We start from the raw sequence: 19,856 nt of genomic DNA on the forward strand, positions 1-19,856 counted from the left end.
AGAGCACCATTGTGGTCAGTACTATTTTTAGAATGTCATACACAAAGCTGTATCCATTTCCCTCAGAAAGCATTTTCCTGAGCAGCTAAGGATCACTTAGGAATTAGAAGCCGTTTGTGTTTCTGATACCATTTGGAAACACCAGAAATGAGAGGAGACAGCCTCTGGGGAGGGAGCGTTTCAGGGAGTGCCCGGGCCTGGGCCACAAGGAATGCAGCGAGACGCAGCTGTTTCTACCCAGGGCTGTCAGGGCTGACGGGCCCCAGGATGCAGAAGAGGTGAAAAACCAATCAAAAAGGCCAAAAAAAAAAAAAAAAAAAAAAAGCTAATGCTAAAATATATTTAACTTGAAGTTTTTAGATGACATTTTAAAAAGATTGTCTAGGATTATAATAAATATTTATAAATGCCAAGTGTGTGGAATAGTTTTGTTTGCCTGATTCAATATGGTTTTAGGATGTGTATCGCTGTGGAAATTGTGACTGTATTTGGACTTGGGGACTGTGGGCTTTTTGGGGTGTCTCTTCCCCCTTTTTTTCTCCAGTGGAGACAGGCTGAGTTGGAGGAGGGGCATACCAAAGTCACTGGACTTCAATTATCCACGTATTTTTCTGAAATTCCTCCAAGGCTGTTAAATTCACGGAGTGTTGCGAAATGCCCTACTTCTTACCATGTCCAAAAATACTCTAAACTCAGTCTTTAAAGAAGACTGCATGAATGTTGTATCTCTCCATGCATTTATTGATCCTGGTTTTCCATCTTCTAATAAAGCCAAAGAGGATGACTGGCACGTCGTTCTTTGGCGGCTCGGGACAAGCTCAGGACCAAGTCCCCTGGCCATGCCTGACCCGCCCTGCAGCACCACGGAAGGTCTCTCCTCTTGTCCCAAGGGGGTGTGTGTGAGCACTAGTGACCCAACTTTCTGGGTCCTCCCCTGTGGACTCGAAGTGGCTGGGACACGGTCACTCTTCTGTGGAGTAGTTTCTGCCTTTGCTGCCTTTCTGGCTTGCCCACCTAATAAATAATACTCAACACCAAAATTTCTCTGCAAAATCACCACTGGTAGGGGCTATACTTTAAAAATACTTTGGAATATACCTTATTATTTTTTTTTAATAACTGTAGTTCTGACCGAGATCCTGGTTTATACCTTGAAGTACAGTTTTGTATTGTTTTTAAGATTTATTTTACTGGAAGGTGGGAGCTAGACAGTTCTTCTACCAGCTGGTTGGCTCTCCAAAGGGCTGTAACAGCTAGAACTGAGCTGATCAGGTGTCAGGAACTTCTTCCAAGTCTCCCATGTGGGTGCAGGGGCCCAAGGCCTTGGGCCATTCTTTGCTGTTTTCCCAGGCCATTAGCAATAAGCTGGATTAGAAGTGAATCTGCTGGACTTACATCAGTGCCCGTACAGGATGCTGGACCCACCTGAGGAAGATTAACCTGTTACGCCATTGCACTAGCCCCAGAAATACACCTTATTTTTTGAGAGCAGCTTTGGGTTCACAGCAAAATAAGCAGAACATAAGAGTTCACACCTCCCGTTCCCTGCTCTATCAAGAGCTGTGGCGCTGTGGACAATGCCACTTCTGCTTCTTCTCTTACCTCTCCTGACTCCACCGAGTCCTCCAGTAGCTTCATCTTGTCAGCTTGCCACCACCTGTCTCTGGCCTATCTGCACTGTTTTATCACAGCATCACATTTTGGGCTTTGGTTCTGATACAGCCCATGTGACACAGCAAGGGTAAATGCAATCACCCCTTTAAAGAGGAGCCAAGAGAAATCCTGAGATTTGAGGGCATGAGCAGCGAACCAATAATGGTTCCTTGTGCTGTGCAGCCATCACGCAGCAGCTGTTTGCTTAAAGCTCGGTGTCTATCCCCATAGCCACTCACCTCATTTTCTAACGTGGATTTCCATGTCCGCTCACCCCTGGCAAGGGCCAGATGCTGAAACCCAACTGACTGACTTGCTGAGCCAGGTGCACCTGCCAACTGAAGAGTGATTACCCTCTGTTCAAAACCCTGACTGCTCTTCCAAGCGGCAGTGTCCCTGGGTCTGCGGCCTTCCAGGGGGACAGAGAGCCCTGCTCGCCACCCTGAGACTGTCGGCGGCCCAGCTCGAGACACGTTAGGCCTCATTCTCAATAGCTAAATTAGCCCCTCTCTCCAGGACATTTAGCTTCTGGACAGAAAGAGGAACATTTAACTACTTGCTAATAAGACCATACTAGTTCACTAGTTGAGTGAAGATGAGTCCTGGCTGGACTAAAGGTCACAAAGAAGTCCCCAGGGTCACTAGCTGATGTCCCCAAGCAGGACAGTTCCCAGGTACTCAGTGACTGTAAACTCAAATGCATTTCAGAATCAATGTGCCTTCTCAGACATCTGCAATGTCAAGTGTACGAATGTGTGAGTATACATGAGCACGTACACGAGCGAGAGTATATGAAAGAGGGAAGAGGGATGGTGGCAGGGTGACAAGTGCCTTTGAAACTATTCTTTGGAACACTCAGCGCCGGGCACAGCAACTTGTTTTCTGCTCTCAAAGTATCACGCTTCCAAGGCAGTGAACTAATTGTCTCTTTTCCACCTGGCAGATCTGGCTTCTAAAAGAGACTTTGGAGAGAAAGAGGAAAAAAAAAAAAAAAAAGCCAGGGATGTGTACTATGCTCATTTGGATGATGAAAAGAGATATCACAAAAATACATAAATAGCGATTGGTGTTTTGGCACAGTGGATTAGGCTGCCGCCTGTGACACCAGCACCCATGGAACCACTGGCACGAGTTCTGGCTGCCCTGCTTTTGATCCAGCTTGCTGCCGATGAGCCTGAGGACACAGGGGAGATGGCTTGAGTCCTTGGTCCCCTAACCTAGGTGGCAGATTCAGAGTTCCAGGCTCTCGGCTGCAGTCTGGCCCAGCTTTGGCCACTCAGGCCATTTGTCTCTCTCTCACTCCATAACTCTGCATTTCAAGTAAACCTTCTTGTAAAGAAAAAAAAAAAAGTATATGAATAGAGAATAATTTGGCAGGCACTGAGAAGATACTTTACTTATTTTATGAATGGGATGAAGAGATCTAAGCATGTGATCAGACTGATGTAAAGACATCAGCACCACGAACGTTTGGAGTGACGCTGCAGGATTAGGCTTGTTGGCGTAGTTTAAGCCTCACTTTGAAGCAACACATTTCTAGGTGCAGATGGCTTCATTGGAAGCAAACACTAGAGCTAAGCATGTCCAGGAATCTTCACAGAAGACTGTCGGTGGTCTGTACCTGGTTGTGAAATATGGAATTGAGAGAGAACTAGCCCAGAGACCAGTGTCTCCAGAACCAGTCCATGCTAACAGGTGAGGCTTGTCACCGCTTTCTGCTTCACGACCAACTCCCACACCCGAGAGATTAGGACCAATAATCAGGAAAAATCACTACAGGTAAGGATAAACTTTGGAAAGAAAAATGAAAGCAGCTCTTCTATGTGATTGTGTCACACAGAAGTCCAAACAGATAAGGTTATTAAATCTAGAAAGAACGAAACAAGGCCTCTCACATTCCAGAAAAGGCTGGGAAAACGTGCAACGCAGCAGTAAGGCGGGGCGGCATCTGGCCTGCTGGTTAAGAGGTTGTCTCTGCTTCTCACGTGGGAAACCGAGGCTCATTTCTTGGCTCCTGGACTGGGACTGGCCCAGGCCTAGTGGCTGCAGCCATCTGAGCAACTGCAATAAAACTAAACCAAGGTATTAAATGAAAAGTCAAACTTAGGATATCTTAAAACAACCATCTTCTTTAATCAGAAAGTCACAAACATGCAAATGGCAAGTGTAGAAATTTATTTGAACCAACATTTTCACTATAATGAAAATTACACTTCAACATTGATCCAAGCTCCCACATCTGAAGGTTAGGGGGAATATTGCACTTCGCATTTTTCTAGCACTTTTCATACCCGCAAAAGGTTTTAAAAACATTTTGCTAGTTTTGTTCAACATACTCTCCACAAAATTCATGCACACACTCATTCCAAACCAATGTTAGATTATCCCCAAAAAGGGGAAAAATTCCAAAAAAATCATAGCCTTAAAATTGCACTAAAGTTCTGTAAGGAAAAAAATATATATAATCAATTGTCTTATACAAATTTCAGAACGTCTCAGTGCTTGCCCGGAGAGGCGTCCGTCACTCCTCCTCGGTCTCATTCTCCTGGCCGGAGCCTTCTGATCTGTCACCTTCCAGCCGGTCTGGGGTTCAAACAGACAAGCAGGGAGGAAAGTCAGAAAAAGAAATACCTACAGCGTTACAAATGGTTACCAATGCCTTTTATTTAAAACTTATTAAAGTACTTAAAATTCAATGCATCCATGGGTAAAAATCAGTATACTACTACAGGTAGGCAAACTTTTTCTTTTGTTGTTGTTATTGCGCTTAAATTAAAAAAAGAATAAGAACACAGCATTGTTGGCTTGAAGTGTGTAAGTAATTTTAAAACATAAGAATATTCAAGAACTGCCCCAGGAAGGCCCCGCTATGTGCACTGTCAACAGCAGCGGCAAAGGGGGTGTACCGGGGGCTATGCCAGGAGGGGAAGGCTGTGTGAGAATGCAGGACCGCACTCTGGAGGACTATGTAAATATGCTGGCAAAAGTCTCTTGGGATTAAGTAGCTGTCCTCGAAGAGTATCAGGTTGAATACACATAATTACAGACTGGTACGGGAGCATACAGGTTCTCTCAAGCTTCCATGGTTCATCTTTCCTTCTTCTGCCTGGGACACTTCTGCAAAGTTCCTAACTACAGAGGTTCTGCTCAATACAATCACTATCTCCTTCATGAAATTTTCTCCTCCGCATTCCAAAGATCTTATGCAACTGCGAAATGATGAATGCTAACTGCAGTGACAGCTGAATGCATGTCTCTATGCAGACCAGACTGGAAGCTGCTGGAGGGCAGGATTCTGTTTGATGCTTCTCTTCTCTGAGCTTAGTACAGGGTGAGCAATGAAGGAATGCTGAATATGAACTTTAGAAAGGTCAGCATGACAGCCTAGCAGCTAGAGTCCTTGCTTTGCAGGTGTCGAGATCCCATACAGGCGCTGGTTCTAATCCCAGCAACCCGGCTTCCCATCCAGCTCCCTGCTTGTGGCCTGAGAAAGCAGTCAGGACAGCCCAAAGCCTTGGGATGCTGCACCCGAGTGGGAGACCCAGAGAAGGTTTCAGGCTCCTGGCTTCAGATCGGTGCGATTCCAGTCATTGTGGCCACTTGTGGAGTGAACCATTGGACGGAATATCTTCCTGTGTGTCTCTCCTCTCTGTATATCTGACTTTCAATAAAAATAAAATAAATCTTAAAAAAAGGAAAGATATACTACATGAGGGCATATGAGCAAGGCAACAGCATAGAATCACTACTACTACTCGAATGGAAACTAGGGTATTTCTGCTACAGAGACATTGGCCCGAAGTAATAGAGATATTAGGCTTAGAAATAATTTATAGCACTTTCAATACCAATACTGAAGTCTAACTTATTATGTAAAGAGACTAAAATACTCCCGCTGTATCCTAGCGTTAATAGCACCAAGAATACACAAAATGGATTCTATGCTTAATTATCCAAGTGAATTAAATTAATGCTCCTCTCTGCAGATGCCACTTCCAATATCAGAAAAGTCAGGCAATGTGTAAGATTTATTGCTGTAATTACACAGTTTTAGCTATTATTATGTATGTACTCATAATGCATTTATAAGATAAATGAAAATAACATTCGAATAGACTTTCACAAATCACAAAGGAATCTAAACACAGTGGAAGAATCTCTAATAAAGAGCTACCACAGGGATGTCAGTATGCAGAAGAAAGCATAATATCTCTTCAATTTCCTTTTTGGCCTTACTGTAGCTATGTCTTGTTTATTTTAATGTTTATTCTCATCTACTTGAAAGGCAGAGTAACAGGTGGGAGGGAGGGAGACAGGGAAGGAAGAGGTGGAGAGGGTTGGGAGGGTAAGAAGGGAAAAGAGACAGCAAGAGAGTTAGCCTCTATCTGCTGGTTCAGTCCTCAGAGGCCTGCAGCAGCCAGGACAGAGCCACGCCAAAGCTGGGAGGCAGGAACACCATGACAGGCCTTCCAGGTGGCAGGGACCCATCCACTGGAGTCACCATCTGCTGCCACCCAGGATGGATTAGCAGGGGGTAAGAGCAGGAGTAGTTTGGGCTCAAACCAAAAATCCAATATGGTCTTTGGCTATCCCAAGTGTCAGCTTAACCCACTGTGGGAGAGACCCTGCTTCAACACTGTATTATTATGGGTGAAATACCTTCTTGCTGTTCCACTTAAATACACATCATGAATGGGATCCTGGATAGGACTATACTTAAGAAACCTATTCTATCATACCAGCAGAACACGAGGAAGTAGAAACCAGCCCATTTTAGTAGGCAGGCGGTGACTCTATTTGTTGTTGTTGTTATTATAGTATAAACGCAGAGGGGAAATACAGGTAACAACTGTTAAAGGTTTTCAAATCAGGAAGTCTAGCATAGAGGACACAATTTGTAGTGCAAAACATGCCACAAGGAGACAGGGTGAGGCCAAAGTTCCTAGGACAGACACAAAAGAGCTGACAGCCGCTCATGCACCCACGAGGGCACAATAGCTGTTCTGTGCTCAAATCCAAGTCCTTTAACTGCCAGAGAGCAATCTTCCTCAGAATGTAAATTCAATTTCTAAGATACAGTGAACGCTGTGTTCACAGAATGCTAGCGAAGCAGGAAACCGTGCAGCAGTTCAACACTTGGCTGCCAATCACAGCTCAAGGAGGTCTGCAGGACCTTGGAAAGGAAAATCGGAAGTGCGAACTGCCTCTGTGTCCCTGCAGAGCAGCTGACCCCTCTGCAGAGAAGATCCTCACCTGTGGAAAGGTTCCTTTCATTCTCTGTCCCTTCCTTTCACTAATCTCTAGGAGATTAATCTGTCTGGGGAAGATATGATATGACGGGATATTAAGTTTCTTTGGGGCGGGGGAAGCAAATGAGATAATAAAAACAAATTCCCCAAAGGAAGCCTGTATTGCAAAAAGATACCATTTCAATTTCCAGGCTTTACACTACACAATATTTATTTTCTTAAGGAAAAAAATAAACAAAACTCATTGTTAGCTCAAAGTGCATGCATTTACCCATTTATTTAAAATTTACTGAGCAAACTTTACGTGTTAGGCTCTGTGCAAAGGGTTAAAGACATAGCTGTGAATAAGACAAACTAGCTTACTTTCAGGAGCAGGAAAACAGACAAAGCATCTTTCCCTCTAATATGTAATAAGGAAACAAACAAAACGAGTGTTACACTATTGAGGAAAGGAAAAGTTAATGAACAGAGTGAATGAAAGGAAAGGAGAGGCTCCCCATAGGAGATGTTAGCATTGCAAGCAGTGGCTTAACTATTGTTCTAGAACCCCGGAAGTTGATCATGTAAAAAAATGGGGTGGAGTGGGGTGGGGTGGAGAGGAGCCTTTATGATGTAGGCTCCCCACATCAGAGCAACGGCTCAGGTGGACCAAGTAATATGGGTCCCTGCACCCATACAGCAGATCAGGACAGAGTCCTGGGCCCTGGCTTTGGGCAGCCCCAGACCACCTCTGCAACCACCTGGGAGTGAACCAACAGGTGGAAGTGTGTGTTCTTTCAAACAAATAAAAGAAAATCAAATCCCCAGAGGTGACCTGGAGTAGGCTTTTCACTAACAGAGTTCTAGCAGAAGGATGCGTCTGTCATTCACTCCATGGCTTCCCAGAAACCTCTGAGATGGCACGTGGCCGGAGGTATCTTGTGCACCTGTGCTTCTTTATTTGGTCAAGTTCACCCCAACCCTTCTGAATATGAATGCATTATTGTACTTGGAAGAAAGCAGTGGTTGACTGAGTAATCTGTCAGATATCCAGGCTGTCTTAAGGCTAAAAGTAGCAGAAAGACAAACTCTTGGGGAACCTTGCTATGTCTTGCCTTCTGCCTAAAAGCAGCAGGAAGATGAACTAAGTCCACCAGAAATCGTGCATTTTTGTTGGCAAAAAGAAATGGAAGAGAAATTCTTATACTACAAAATGTTAGTGGATCCTAAAACAAGATGACACTATTTGCTAATAAACCATTTATCATGGTAAAACAGATTCTTACACACTGGAAGGAGAAATAATTTTCTATAGAAAAATTCAAGAAAAAGACATCTACCATAAATTATTAATTAGGCTTCCTCCAGGACCCAGTGCTGTGGCCTAGTGGCTAATGTCCTCACCTTGGATCCTCCGGGATCCCACATGGGCTCTGGTTCTAATCCCGGGAACCCCGCTTCCCATCCAGCTCCCTGCTTGTGGCCTGGGAAAGCAGTCAAGGATGCCCAAAGCCTTGGGATGCTGCATCCGATTGAGAGACCTGGAGGAGGTTTCAGGTTCCTGGCCTCAGATCGGCGCAGTTCAGGCCACTGCAGCCACTTGGGGAGTGAATCATTGGATGGAACATCTTCCTCTCTGTCTCTCCTCTCTGTATGTATATCTTTCCAATTAAAAAATAAGTAATATTATTTAAAAAATAATGCTTCCTCCTATTTCTGAAATACAAATGGATGAATTTTAAGGGTTATTCAGTGTTTGTGAAGAAAACAGATCATAAGCTATTATAGTGAGAAAATTTTTTTTAAAGGTTTATTTTTATTAGAAAGGCAGATCACACTGACAGAGAGGAGCAGAGACATAAAGATCCTCCAACCACTGGTTCACTCCAATGGCCGCAATGGCTGGAGCTGAGCCGTTCTGAAGCCAGGAGTCTGAGGCTTTGGACCATCCTGGATTGCTTTCCCAGGCCACAAGCAGGGAGTGGGGTGGGAAACGGGCTCACTGGGATTAGATCAGTGCCCATACAGGATCCCCGCGTATGCAAGGCAAAGACTTGAGCCACTAGGCTACTACGCAGGGTCCTACTCTTCCTCTTTTTACTTACAAACACATGGGACTTTGAAACGGTACATGCAGCTTATTTTGCAAGGAACATTTGTCTTTCCATTTCTCATCCTCTCAGAGGAAGTGATATCGACTTGCAGGGTAGGTATAAGTTAGCTTAATGAAAAGGCAAGATGAAGGAGCTACACAAATTTAAAACTCTGACGGGGAGTGGGTACTTGGTGTGTCTCCAAAATTCAAAGGCAGCCAGAAAGGGTAGAGCAGTTGGAGAGGACAGGGTGTAAATGAAGCAGAAAAGCAATCTAACATCAGATTACCTGAAGGTTTCCGTGTCATATTACCAACCTGAATGATTTGTGCACATGAATATTACTGGTCAAAAACAAGTAAGTTCTTTAACATTCATCAACTGCAAGACCTGGGTAAGTTATTCTAAATAATCTACTCTGTAAGGGTTGGTTCTAAATTAGGATAAGTCTGAAATGATAAGGCCCGTTAGATAAGTCCTCTACAGTGATACTGTTAGTAAATAATATCCAAAATACAAAGAATTCCTATTTATGAGATTTGTGAAGTTTGAAAAACACTTCTTGTTTGATAAAATGATGTTGTCCATAGTGAACATGAGACCTTTTCTATTGTTTGAATGCGGACAGTTGAAATCTTTCTTGAAGATGAATTGTAATCCATGCCTCTCTGTGCATCTGTGGAACTGAACTTGCACAGCTTATCACCCTAAAAGCAAAGGAAACACCTCTACACACATGCATATTTGGAGAAAGTATGTAATATATTCTTTCTATTTCCTATGCACATTACACTTGTTTTTGCCCAGGCTATGCCTGGTTTTGACCAAGTACTAGGTAAGTGTTCTTCACTGGGTATGGCTCTGCACTCAGAAGCAAAGAACAACTGGTGAAAGCATTCCCGTGACTCATTCTTTTCATCATGAATATTTTTCAATACCTTTCATGAAGTGTTCAGAGAAATGCTAGTCAGAAGATAAGCTAGCTTCACTTTGTGACTAAAGTTAGTGTAGAAACCTTTAAAGTACATTTTAAATACCTACATATTTCTCACATGGAGTAATGGTTTTACAAGCATGGTAGGAGTTCTTACCGGCTCGGATGTGGTTCAGCGAAGCCAACATTCTCAACATGAAAGAGGCTGGAACTGTAATGGTATTTCTAGTCTCTTCCAGCATGAGTTCATTTCGAGTTATAACCTATAAAGCAAGTTAAACAATCAGGTTAGAGAGCAAAGACTAACTGTATATATCCCTTGAGGGTTAGGAAAGCAGTTAAAAAAATTGGCAAGTTTGAGATGAATTATGTTTTCTTTACATATGATACCTGTAGTTGTTTTATTTATTATTATTATTATTGTTTTACTACAGTAGTTTATCAGAGCAGTCCATGCTATATTGGCCTACTATTTTCCTCTACAGCGTGTTTAGTGATACAATAATGCCGAACTATTATCACTTGCTTCCCTTGAGAAGATGCTACTTTGAAGCAAAGTTGTCTTGAAAACCACACTTTGGGACAAGCGGATCTGGCAATGAATTAAGTGTGAAGTTTCAAGAATAGGACTAAATGAATATTCATGAACACCTAGATCTAATGGGTAGTAATGAGCCAAAGACAAAAGACGGCAGAAAAGCAACCAGGGAGATGAAGGGAACACATGAGAAAAATGCTAACCTAACCAACGGGTTTCCCAATGACGTAATAATAAATCCTAACTCACTAGGTTGCCCCATAAGGATCTTTATAACATTGCCCCATCTACCTTTTTATTACAACCGAGCTGCTTTTGAACACACAAATTACCATGCAACTTGACATATGCCGATCCTTTTGTCTCAAATGTTCCTTTGCTCCTTGTCTGAGGAATTACTCAAACTTCAGTCCAATTTTTATTTCCTCTGTGAAGACTTGCCCATCGCATTTAATGCCTTAGAAACACAGTTGTTCGTTTTGTATGGGCTTTCTGAACAATATGCATATTTTCCTGACACTAATCTCATTAAATTCCATTTGCTTGTTTATGTGACTGTCTTTCCAATTAGATTATAAACCCTAAAGCTGTATCTTTTTGAACCTAGCATGAGTTATTTATTTAAGAGTCAGAGTGAAAGCTCCTGTTTTTTGGTTTTCTTCCCAGATGCCCACCAGGGCCCCATCTGGGGTCAAAGCTGGAGCCAGAAATGCAGCATCTAGGTCTCCAACATGGTGACAGGAAACCTGTTGTCACATCCTGGTTGGGAAGCTGTTTTTCCTGGTCCATGGAATTGTTGCTCAGAACGGAAATAAAGAAAAAAGTTTTAGAGTACAAAAGGGAAAGTGAATTTAGTTGACATAAGCAACAGAAGTTTCCCAAAAGCACAAGAGTTCCCAGAGCTGCAAGTCTACTCACCCAGCAAGGCTGGGTCTCTTTTGCATTTTGTCTCCCTGCCCCCTTACTGGCCCTCAGGGCAGGCACTACGGGTCATACTGGCACTGCGTTTCCCACGTGTGCCCAAGAGTGTAGAAGGGGTCAGCAATGAGATTGACGGGAGGGGTGGAATTTCCTGGAATTCACCTGATGTCCATGCTTTTTTCTCTAAGAGCCTTAGAGAGCTCTTTCCCTACACTATTAAATGCTGTACTATCACAATCTTCCGGGTCTGTACTGTCAGGAAGCTGAAATCAGGAGCCAGGAAGCTGAAATCAAACACAGATGCTCCAACGTGGGACATGGGTGTGTTCAACACTAGGCAACATGTCCACTCCCCATCAAGTTTAACAAATGTCTATTATTTAAGGAAAATGTATGCAGGAACCACCCTATGAGACACCAACCTTGGCCTATAGTAGTCATTTTACAACTAGTATTTTTAGCAACGGACCTCAATTTTCTTAAGAAATCTTATATGGAAACACAAAAATAGAAACCCTGCTTGAAGTTGGGGATGAAAGGCCCAGAATCCAACATTTTATCATTTCCCTTTTTCCCCTGAATTTTGTAAGAAATCCAGAGTTTCACAGAACACAGTTTAGAAATTGCTTTGATAAGAAGCTAAGGAAATCTCAAAATGTATTAATAAAAAAGATTCTATGGGCCTGGCGCGATGGCGCAATGGATAAGGTCCTCCTCGCCTTGCATGCCCGGGATCCCATATGGGCGCCGGTTCTAATCCCCGCAGCCCCGCTTCCCTTCCAGCTCCCTGCCTGTGGCCCGGGAAAGCAGTCAAGGACGGTCCAAAGCTTTGGGACCCTGCACCCCTGCGGGAGACCCGGAAGAGGCTCCTGGCTTTGGATCGGCATAGCATCTGCCGTTGCGCTCACTTGGGGAGTGAATCATCGGATGGAAGATCTTCCTCTCTGTCTCTCCTCTCTGTATATCCGCCTTTCCAATAAAAATAAAATAAATCTTAAAAAAAAAAATTCTATGATGGTTCTGAGTATGACTGTAGTTATGGGGGATATATTCATAGTAAAATGGTTTTCCTGCAAGCACAGGAGTTTTTCCTCCTCTTTATTATAATAAGCACAAATAATTAAACCTATTTTCCAAACTACAATATGTATACGCTTATATTTCTAATAATCAATATTGTAATTGGCAAGCTACTATGCTGGTTTTCTCTCTCTAGCGTTACAGGCATATTTTTATCTTAACTTTTCTGTCTTAAAGGTTGACCTTAGCTGCATAAATGTACTCCCTGTTAGCATCCAATAATAACCTTCTTTGGTTACTCTGAGAAAGGTATTTTAGGAAGAAAATGAAATGTGGTCTGTGATAAGTATAATAAAAATCTTACTTCATCAGCAAGTTTTCGGTTAAAAATCCTTGACTCTTCCAGTGGTGACCAGATCTTTATATCATAATCTATGCCAGATGAGGCTAGAACTAGAAACAAAATGTGTGCGCATTAACATAAAGCTTGGGAAAATGTCCCTAATACAAGAAAACATGTATTATGCATGTACATACACACCCAGAGCTTGTATGGAAATTGTATTTATCCATTTATCTATTAATCGGTAATACTATTAAAGATTTTCTAAACATCATCATAGAATTCAATTTTAAAACCATGTGGAAGTTTTTGTCTTATTTCTTGCTTTCTTATGAGGTACATAGGACATTTCAAACAAGGCAAGAGTGAGCCAGTGTTCCTCTGCTCTGGGAAACCGATTCAGAAACATGAGTGCTAAAAAGGCCTGGAGGCAAAGCATTGCAAAGTTCTGTCCTGCTAAACTTCTCACAGCTGATAAAACTTATAAGCAGAAATGTCTGAACTGTTTCTATATACTTTCTGTCAATGGCGCATATTAGGTGTTTCTGATTTTTAGAGCTATAACTGACTCTAGAAAGAAAATCTGGAGCATTTTTATAATATTAACGACTAGGGAAACTTTGGAGCTGGTGCCCCTCTGATTCTCTGAAAGGTCTTCTCACTTGGGTCGAAGGGATGGGGCTGCAGGCAGTTCACCACGTGATTGTCGGCTTCCAGAAGCATCAAGTGCTCGGCGGTGTGCCGATCCCAGATGAAGATGTGGCCGCAGTCAGAACCACTCATTACAAAGTTAGCACCCCAGAAATTGGCTTCTTTTATCTAAGCAGGTTTAAAAAAGGAAAAATAAATGAAAATACAACTCCAAGTTAGTAAGACAAAGATGTCTGCTATTCCTACACTTAAAAACAAACTGCCTTAAAAAAAAACTGAAAATTAAAGAGAGATGTTCTTTTCTACTATTGTAATATCGTGACAGGATAAAGTGCTGGCCATAATGAAAAGTCCCCTAGGAGGACAGGGACCTTACTCCACTAAATACTACATTTACAGCCCAACAGAGCACCTAGCATTTAGCAGGTACTTATTAATAAATGATAGGAACTGCCAGCATCACAGGCAGTGGTTCGACCCTTTATGCCACAATGCAGAGCCCACTAATTTATAAGCTATAAATAGATGGATGGGCTTCTGGATTCTGGAAAAAAATATATACACATACATGTTACTACATATATATATATATATACACAGAGAGAAAAAGTATATATATATATTCACACACACACACGTTACAATATACACATTACTGAACCTTTCAAATATATTTACACACACATGCACATGTTACGATATACATGTTACTGAACCTTCCAAAATTTGTGTCATTTTAGTTTTTAAGACAATAAAATATTTCACACAAAAAAGGAATTATCTTGTATCTGTTGATAAAAGTACAAAAAAATAGTAATTTTTTATTAGCTGCTAGAAACTTGCACACTTGAGGAGGAAAGATATAAATGTATTTGCTTTTAGGAAGAAATCAGACAAAGGAATGTGGTATACTGGAATAGCTATGATGACAACTTTAAATGAATTAACCATAAAAAATCCCTTCATATCTCATTTCTGGATGCTTTACATCATTTTATCTGCAGGTGCTACTCTAGTAGAGCTGGTTTTATTTCTGAGAATTACTATTATGTTCACTTCTTTCTTCTTTTCATTTATCCTTTCAATTAATGATTTTCATCCAAAAACCCAGAACTCTTCTCTGCTTGTTCATTTCCCCTATGCCCACCAAGAGCAGAGAGTGGGCTGGGCCAAAGCTCGGAGTCATGGACTCAATCTAAACCCTCCACACGGTGACAAGACTTCAGTTACATGAGCCACATCACTGCCTTCCAGGCCTGCAGCAGCAGGAAGCTGGGTCAGGAACAAGGGCTAGGAACCAAAGCCAGGCACTTCAACATGCCAGGCCAAATGCCCATCACCTCCAGAATCTAAACTAGAAAGATACAACAAGTGTAAATCAGCTGCATCTATTAATACCGAGTATCTTTCAAAATGATTCCACTCCTGCTGTCAATGATAAGCATAAAGTCAGTTAACTATCTCCCTGCCCCAAAGACAGCAGGTTAAAACAGATTCTGTAGATAATTTTTTCTCATTCAATGAATATATAAGAGTAGCACTTTCCATATATAAATTGTTCATAACAACAGTTATAACGATAATTATCTGAAAAAGATGCTCTTATTACTATAACTAGTGAATACTAGACAAAATCTTAAAAGTTCATCTGGTCTGATATGATTATTTTACAGATATAACTGAAGTGTAGAGAGATGAAATAACCAACAAAAACACTTAGTTCCTAAGTAGATCATTCTGATTATATTTTGCTATCAACCTGTATTTCATAAATCCAAATACTTCTCTCCCAAAAGCACTAGGAACTGTTCAGCTAGACAGCGGCCAGTGTGAAAGAAAAGGAGCAGTGGATGTGTGCATAAGATAAAATTTCTAAAAATCAAAATATATTTCATCATCATGGTAGAGTGTTTTTGTAATAAACAGTGGCCTTTCACACACTGTGCTACAGAACGAAATGAACCATGTATGAAGAAACAGATAATTGAAGTGGCAACACATGAAGGCAATCAGTACAGAAAAAATTTATAATGTCAAGCTGTAATTTCACCACAGCATGCCATGAGTGTGGAGTACCATTGTCCTGGAGTTGCGATGGCCTTTATAAACCATTTTAACCAGTGGCCTTCTAATGTTCAAAGTATCCAATTCTTCCATTTCTTTCCTTTCTTTTCTCCGCCTGAAGAACTCCTGAATGCGGGCAACAGCAGAGCGTCTACGTTTCACATATTGAAAGAAAAAAAAAACACAAAAATAAGTAAAAAACATTCACAGCCTACTGCAGAATGATAAAGATTTTTAAAATGCATCCAATCCAGAACATACCTATCTCAGTGAGGTAACCCCCAATCAAAGGCATAAAGAGGAAGACGCAGCAGCGAGGCTGCACCCGACTAGCTGTCACTTACAACAAAACACTGTAGTTAAACGATCACTCACAGGTGTGATCCTGGTTGACACAGAAAAGGAGCATGCGGCACACGGGTTTGTAAAGGGCTATTTAACAAAACACGATACAGACAAGACGCATGTGCAATGTCACTGCAAATAAAACAGTTTAGTCAACTCTCTTTCCGCTCCTCTCTGTAACAAGGGAAGTGAAGACACCAGAAACCAAGTGAAATTAAAATTAACACACAGTAGCAGTGCAGAAACAATTTTGGAAGTAAAATGTCGCTTAGATACATTTTAAGCCTCCTTTAAAAAAACTGACTGCACTATTAGGAGAAACCCCTCCTTACCCGGATTAATGACTTTCTTAATTCAAGTTTATTTAAAATATAATTTGGCGTATAATAACCAAGAAAAGCCTGCAAACCAGTTAAGAAAAATGAATCTTGGAACAAGTTACAGAAAAGATGCTCAGTTTCACCAACAACATGACAAAAACAAGTTGTCTTATTTTTGTGCTTATCATATCGAAAAGATATTTATGTCTATTAGAGAGGCAAGAGTTTGGGAAAATAAGCCCTAGTGGTAGGAGTTTGAAAGGGGTCCAGTATGAAAGGTGTGAATTTTCCACTGAGGAATGGCCCATGTACAGAGGGTTCAAAGTCATGACAAATCTTACGGATTCTTACCACAGGAACTGCTCATTTATCAGTATTCAGGGAACACAACATAACCAGATCCCAGGAATGTCTAAATGCCCCCATTCTGTGAATACACTATTCTAATGGCAAGGATTAATTCTGCTTGTGAACTTCAACCAAATGACAGCTTACAATATCTACTGCATCACATGGCCGCACTGAGCTGTAGCTCACTGCCTGCCCCTTTTTGAGTATAGGATGTTCACTTCATGTTCAATGCTAATGTAATCCATTCTATTGCTGTTGCACTCTATCGGTCTTTCACTATATTACAACAGAGTATGCAAAACAACCTACTTATGATGGCAAGCAGGGTCTTTGGCTCCTGGTTCCGGAGGCTCATAGTCCAGAACGAGGTGCGATGCCATTTGGTAAAGCCAGAGGACAGCAGTACCAGAATGTGTGCATAAGAACATGGAGCAGCAAGGACACATAGCAGCACCTAGTATTAGCATGCTAAACTGCCAAGCCTGACCCTTGCTCTCTCGTTACCTACCCCGCTCTAATTCTGCCTTTTAAGCAAGTACGTAAATAAATAAATAGCCCTTATGCTTAAAAAAGAGTCTGAGGGGCTGGCTTTATCGTAGGGTGGGTAAAGCTGCAGACTGCAATGCCAGCATCCCATATGCAGGACAGTTTGTATCCCGACTGTTCTACTTCCAATCCAGCTCCGTTACTGGCCTGGGAAAAGCAGTGCTGGATGGTCCAAATTACTTGGGCCCCTGACACCCACATGGGAGACCTGGAGGAGGTCCTGGCTACAGTCCCAACCCGGTGGCCTTTGGGAATGGATCAGGTCTCAGTGCACTCCCTCTCCTGACTCTGACTTTCAAGTAAAAAAATAAAACACAAAAAGGGGGCTCTTAAAACATACATAAGAATTACATGCTTTTCTATAATGAAAAAAAGTTCTTTTCATAAAGTAAAATGGCATATTCTTTCATATACATTTAAAAAGTATTTTATTTTCCTATGCTAAAAAGGAGTCTACACTAAATTTTTAAGTTATAAAAATTCCCAGTTAGAAATTCCCAGATAGAAAGCAGAGTTTTCTCTGTTATCTTTCATCTGATTGGGAGTTGAGAAGAAGAGTTGAGAGGCGCGTGCCTGCCCGCTCTCTCTCTCTCTCCCTCTCTCTCTCTCTCTCTGTTAAGCCAAAGGCCTTAAGAGCTACAAATGACAAAAGAAATTATGTGACAAGAATTTAGATGGCAGCTCAAATAATTTAAAACCCAACATGTAAACAAAACTAAGGCTGTAATGAGGTAATTAAAATTAAGAATCAAGGAGAACTACACCAAAGCATAAATATTAATTTAGAAAGTTTGGCCCGGAAAATGGTCTAATTGTTCTACTTAACATTTGTTTGGTTTAACTGTCCTAATAAGTAATCATTTAAAAGTTTGCATCTCAAAACATACAGTTTGTGTTAAAGTTTAAATCAGAGATTAGATCATTTACCAATCTAAGAAAAGCTTCATGTGCACACGTTTTACGTTAAAAGCTTAAACGGGGCATGGATTGGACACCCAGGTTAAGATGCCCTGTAGGTACCTGCATCCCAGAGTGCCTAGTTCAAGTTCCAGTTACCCTGCTGCCTATCCAGCAGATGATGGTTAAAGCAGCAAGGTCTCTGCTGCCTGTATGGGAGCCCTGGAATGAGTTCCTGGCTCCTGGCTTCAGTCTGGCCCAGCCATGACTGTTGGGGGGGCGTTTGGGGAGTGAACCTGTAGCTGTATCTTTCTCTGCCTTTCAGATAAAAGAAACTACATACAAAATTTAAAAAGCTGTCACGTGGCTGCAGGTGCTGTATCTATATACACAACCGCATGAATGGCCTCCCTTGCTAACAGTTCTAAAGAAATGAATATACTTATCATTATTACAATTAAGTTACTTTCCTAGAAGACATTTCATAAGAAATGTTGGAAGAATATAGGTCACTGGAAATGAATTTGTACTTTACTACAGTGTAAACTAATCATAAGAATATTAAAATAATGCTCATAGGAAAAACACCAATTACCAAATAAGCCTTTATTAAAAGCTAACATTTGCAAAGCTGTTTTTGAGAACTTTGATTTCTTCATGAAATGTTATTTACTCATTTGGTGCACAATTTCTGAAGTGTATAAAGGCTTTGTGTAATTAATTGAGAGGGAAATTTCAGAAGCAAGTAAAAAAAAAATACTAGTGGTATAAATTCTGAGCCAAAGGGAAAAAAGAAGTACAATAAGGGGGAAAAGCAAAAATCAGAAAAAAAGACAGGAAAATTAGAATTCAAAGTTCAAAAACAAGTCCGAACATAGCCACAGTCAAAATAAATTTAAATCAAATTCATGTATGGTGAAATGGGAATTTGGAAAATGGGAAAAAGACTATTTAGGATCAGTCTAAAGATTGAGACCAAGCAAAGGTTGAGGACAAAAGTTGTCATGCAAATACTAATAAAAATGAAAGGTAACACAGTATCATTAATCAGAAAAATAGACTAGGGAAGCTGGTGGTGTGGCACAGTGGATTAAGGTTCTTCCCAGGACACTGTTATCACATTTCAGCTCCTCTTCTGTCCCAGCTCCCTGATAACATGCTGGGGAGTCATAGAAAAGGGCCTCAATGCAAGAGTCCCTGCCATCCATGTGGGTCGGAGACCAGGATGGAGTTTCTGGCTTCTGGCATTAGCGTGGCCCAGAACAGACCACTGTGGTTATTTGGTGAGCAAGCAGTGGACGAGAGCTCTCTTTAGCTCTGCTTTTCAGATACATAAGTGAGTTGTGCTGAAAAATAGACTGAAGTTAACGAACAGCATTAAAGTTCAAGAAAATCCTGACGTTCAACTCACCAAGAAGGTAGAACAGTTAAGCGTGTAAGCGCCCAATGAAGACAGCTCCAAAGTATGCTTCTAAAGAAGGATGGGGACCAGTGCCCTGGTGTAAGCTAAGGTTCCAGCATCCCACATGGGGGCCAGTGTCCTGGTGTAAGTTAAGGCTCTAGCATCCCACATGGGGGCCAGTGTCCTGGTGTAAGTTAAGGCTCCAGCATCCCACATGGGGGACAGTGCCCTGGCGCAGTAAGTTAAGCATCCATCCAAGGCTCCAGCATCCCACAAGGATACCAGAGCCAGTCTTGGCTGTTGCACTTCTGATCCAGCTCCCTGACAATGGCCTGAGAACCAGCAGAGGATGAACCAAGTTCTTTATACTGATATGGGAGACGTGGCTTTGGACTGGCCCAGCTCCAGCTGTTGCGGGTATGTGGGGAGTGAACCAGCAGACAGAAGATACGTTTCTCTGTCTCTCCCTTTTTCTGTAACTGTCTTTCCAATAAAAATAGAAATTAAAAAAAAGGTAGAATTAGAGGGAAAATTAAACGAAATCACCATT

The 19,856-nt window shown here is 41.6% G+C and overlaps 1 protein-coding gene across 12 annotated transcripts in view; it reads right to left on the reverse strand.

Moving 5' to 3' along the window:
• Nucleotides 1-3,762: 3,762 nt before the first annotated feature.
• DCAF6 (DDB1 and CUL4 associated factor 6) overlaps nt 3,763-19,856 on the reverse strand; it is a 110,807-nt gene continuing 94,713 nt past the window's right edge. For all 12 annotated transcript variants that reach the window (XM_040987549.1, XM_040987547.1, XM_040987559.1 and 9 more), the window contains 5 exons: nt 15,458-15,596; nt 13,393-13,549; nt 12,752-12,840; nt 10,066-10,171; nt 3,763-4,236 (listed from right to left, as the gene is read on the reverse strand). In XM_040987549.1, coding sequence (XP_040843483.1) covers nt 4,175-4,236; nt 10,066-10,171; nt 12,752-12,840; nt 13,393-13,549; nt 15,458-15,596 — 553 coding nt within the window. In that variant the 3' untranslated portion in view covers nt 3,763-4,174. The remainder of the gene's footprint in view (nt 4,237-10,065; nt 10,172-12,751; nt 12,841-13,392; nt 13,550-15,457; nt 15,597-19,856) is intronic.

The sequence above is a fragment of the Ochotona curzoniae genome, unplaced genomic scaffold, assembly GCF_017591425.1.
Source record: "Ochotona curzoniae isolate NIBS_2020 unplaced genomic scaffold, NIBS_Ocur_1.0 contig_4754, whole genome shotgun sequence".
Lineage (NCBI taxonomy): Eukaryota > Metazoa > Chordata > Mammalia > Lagomorpha > Ochotonidae > Ochotona > Ochotona curzoniae.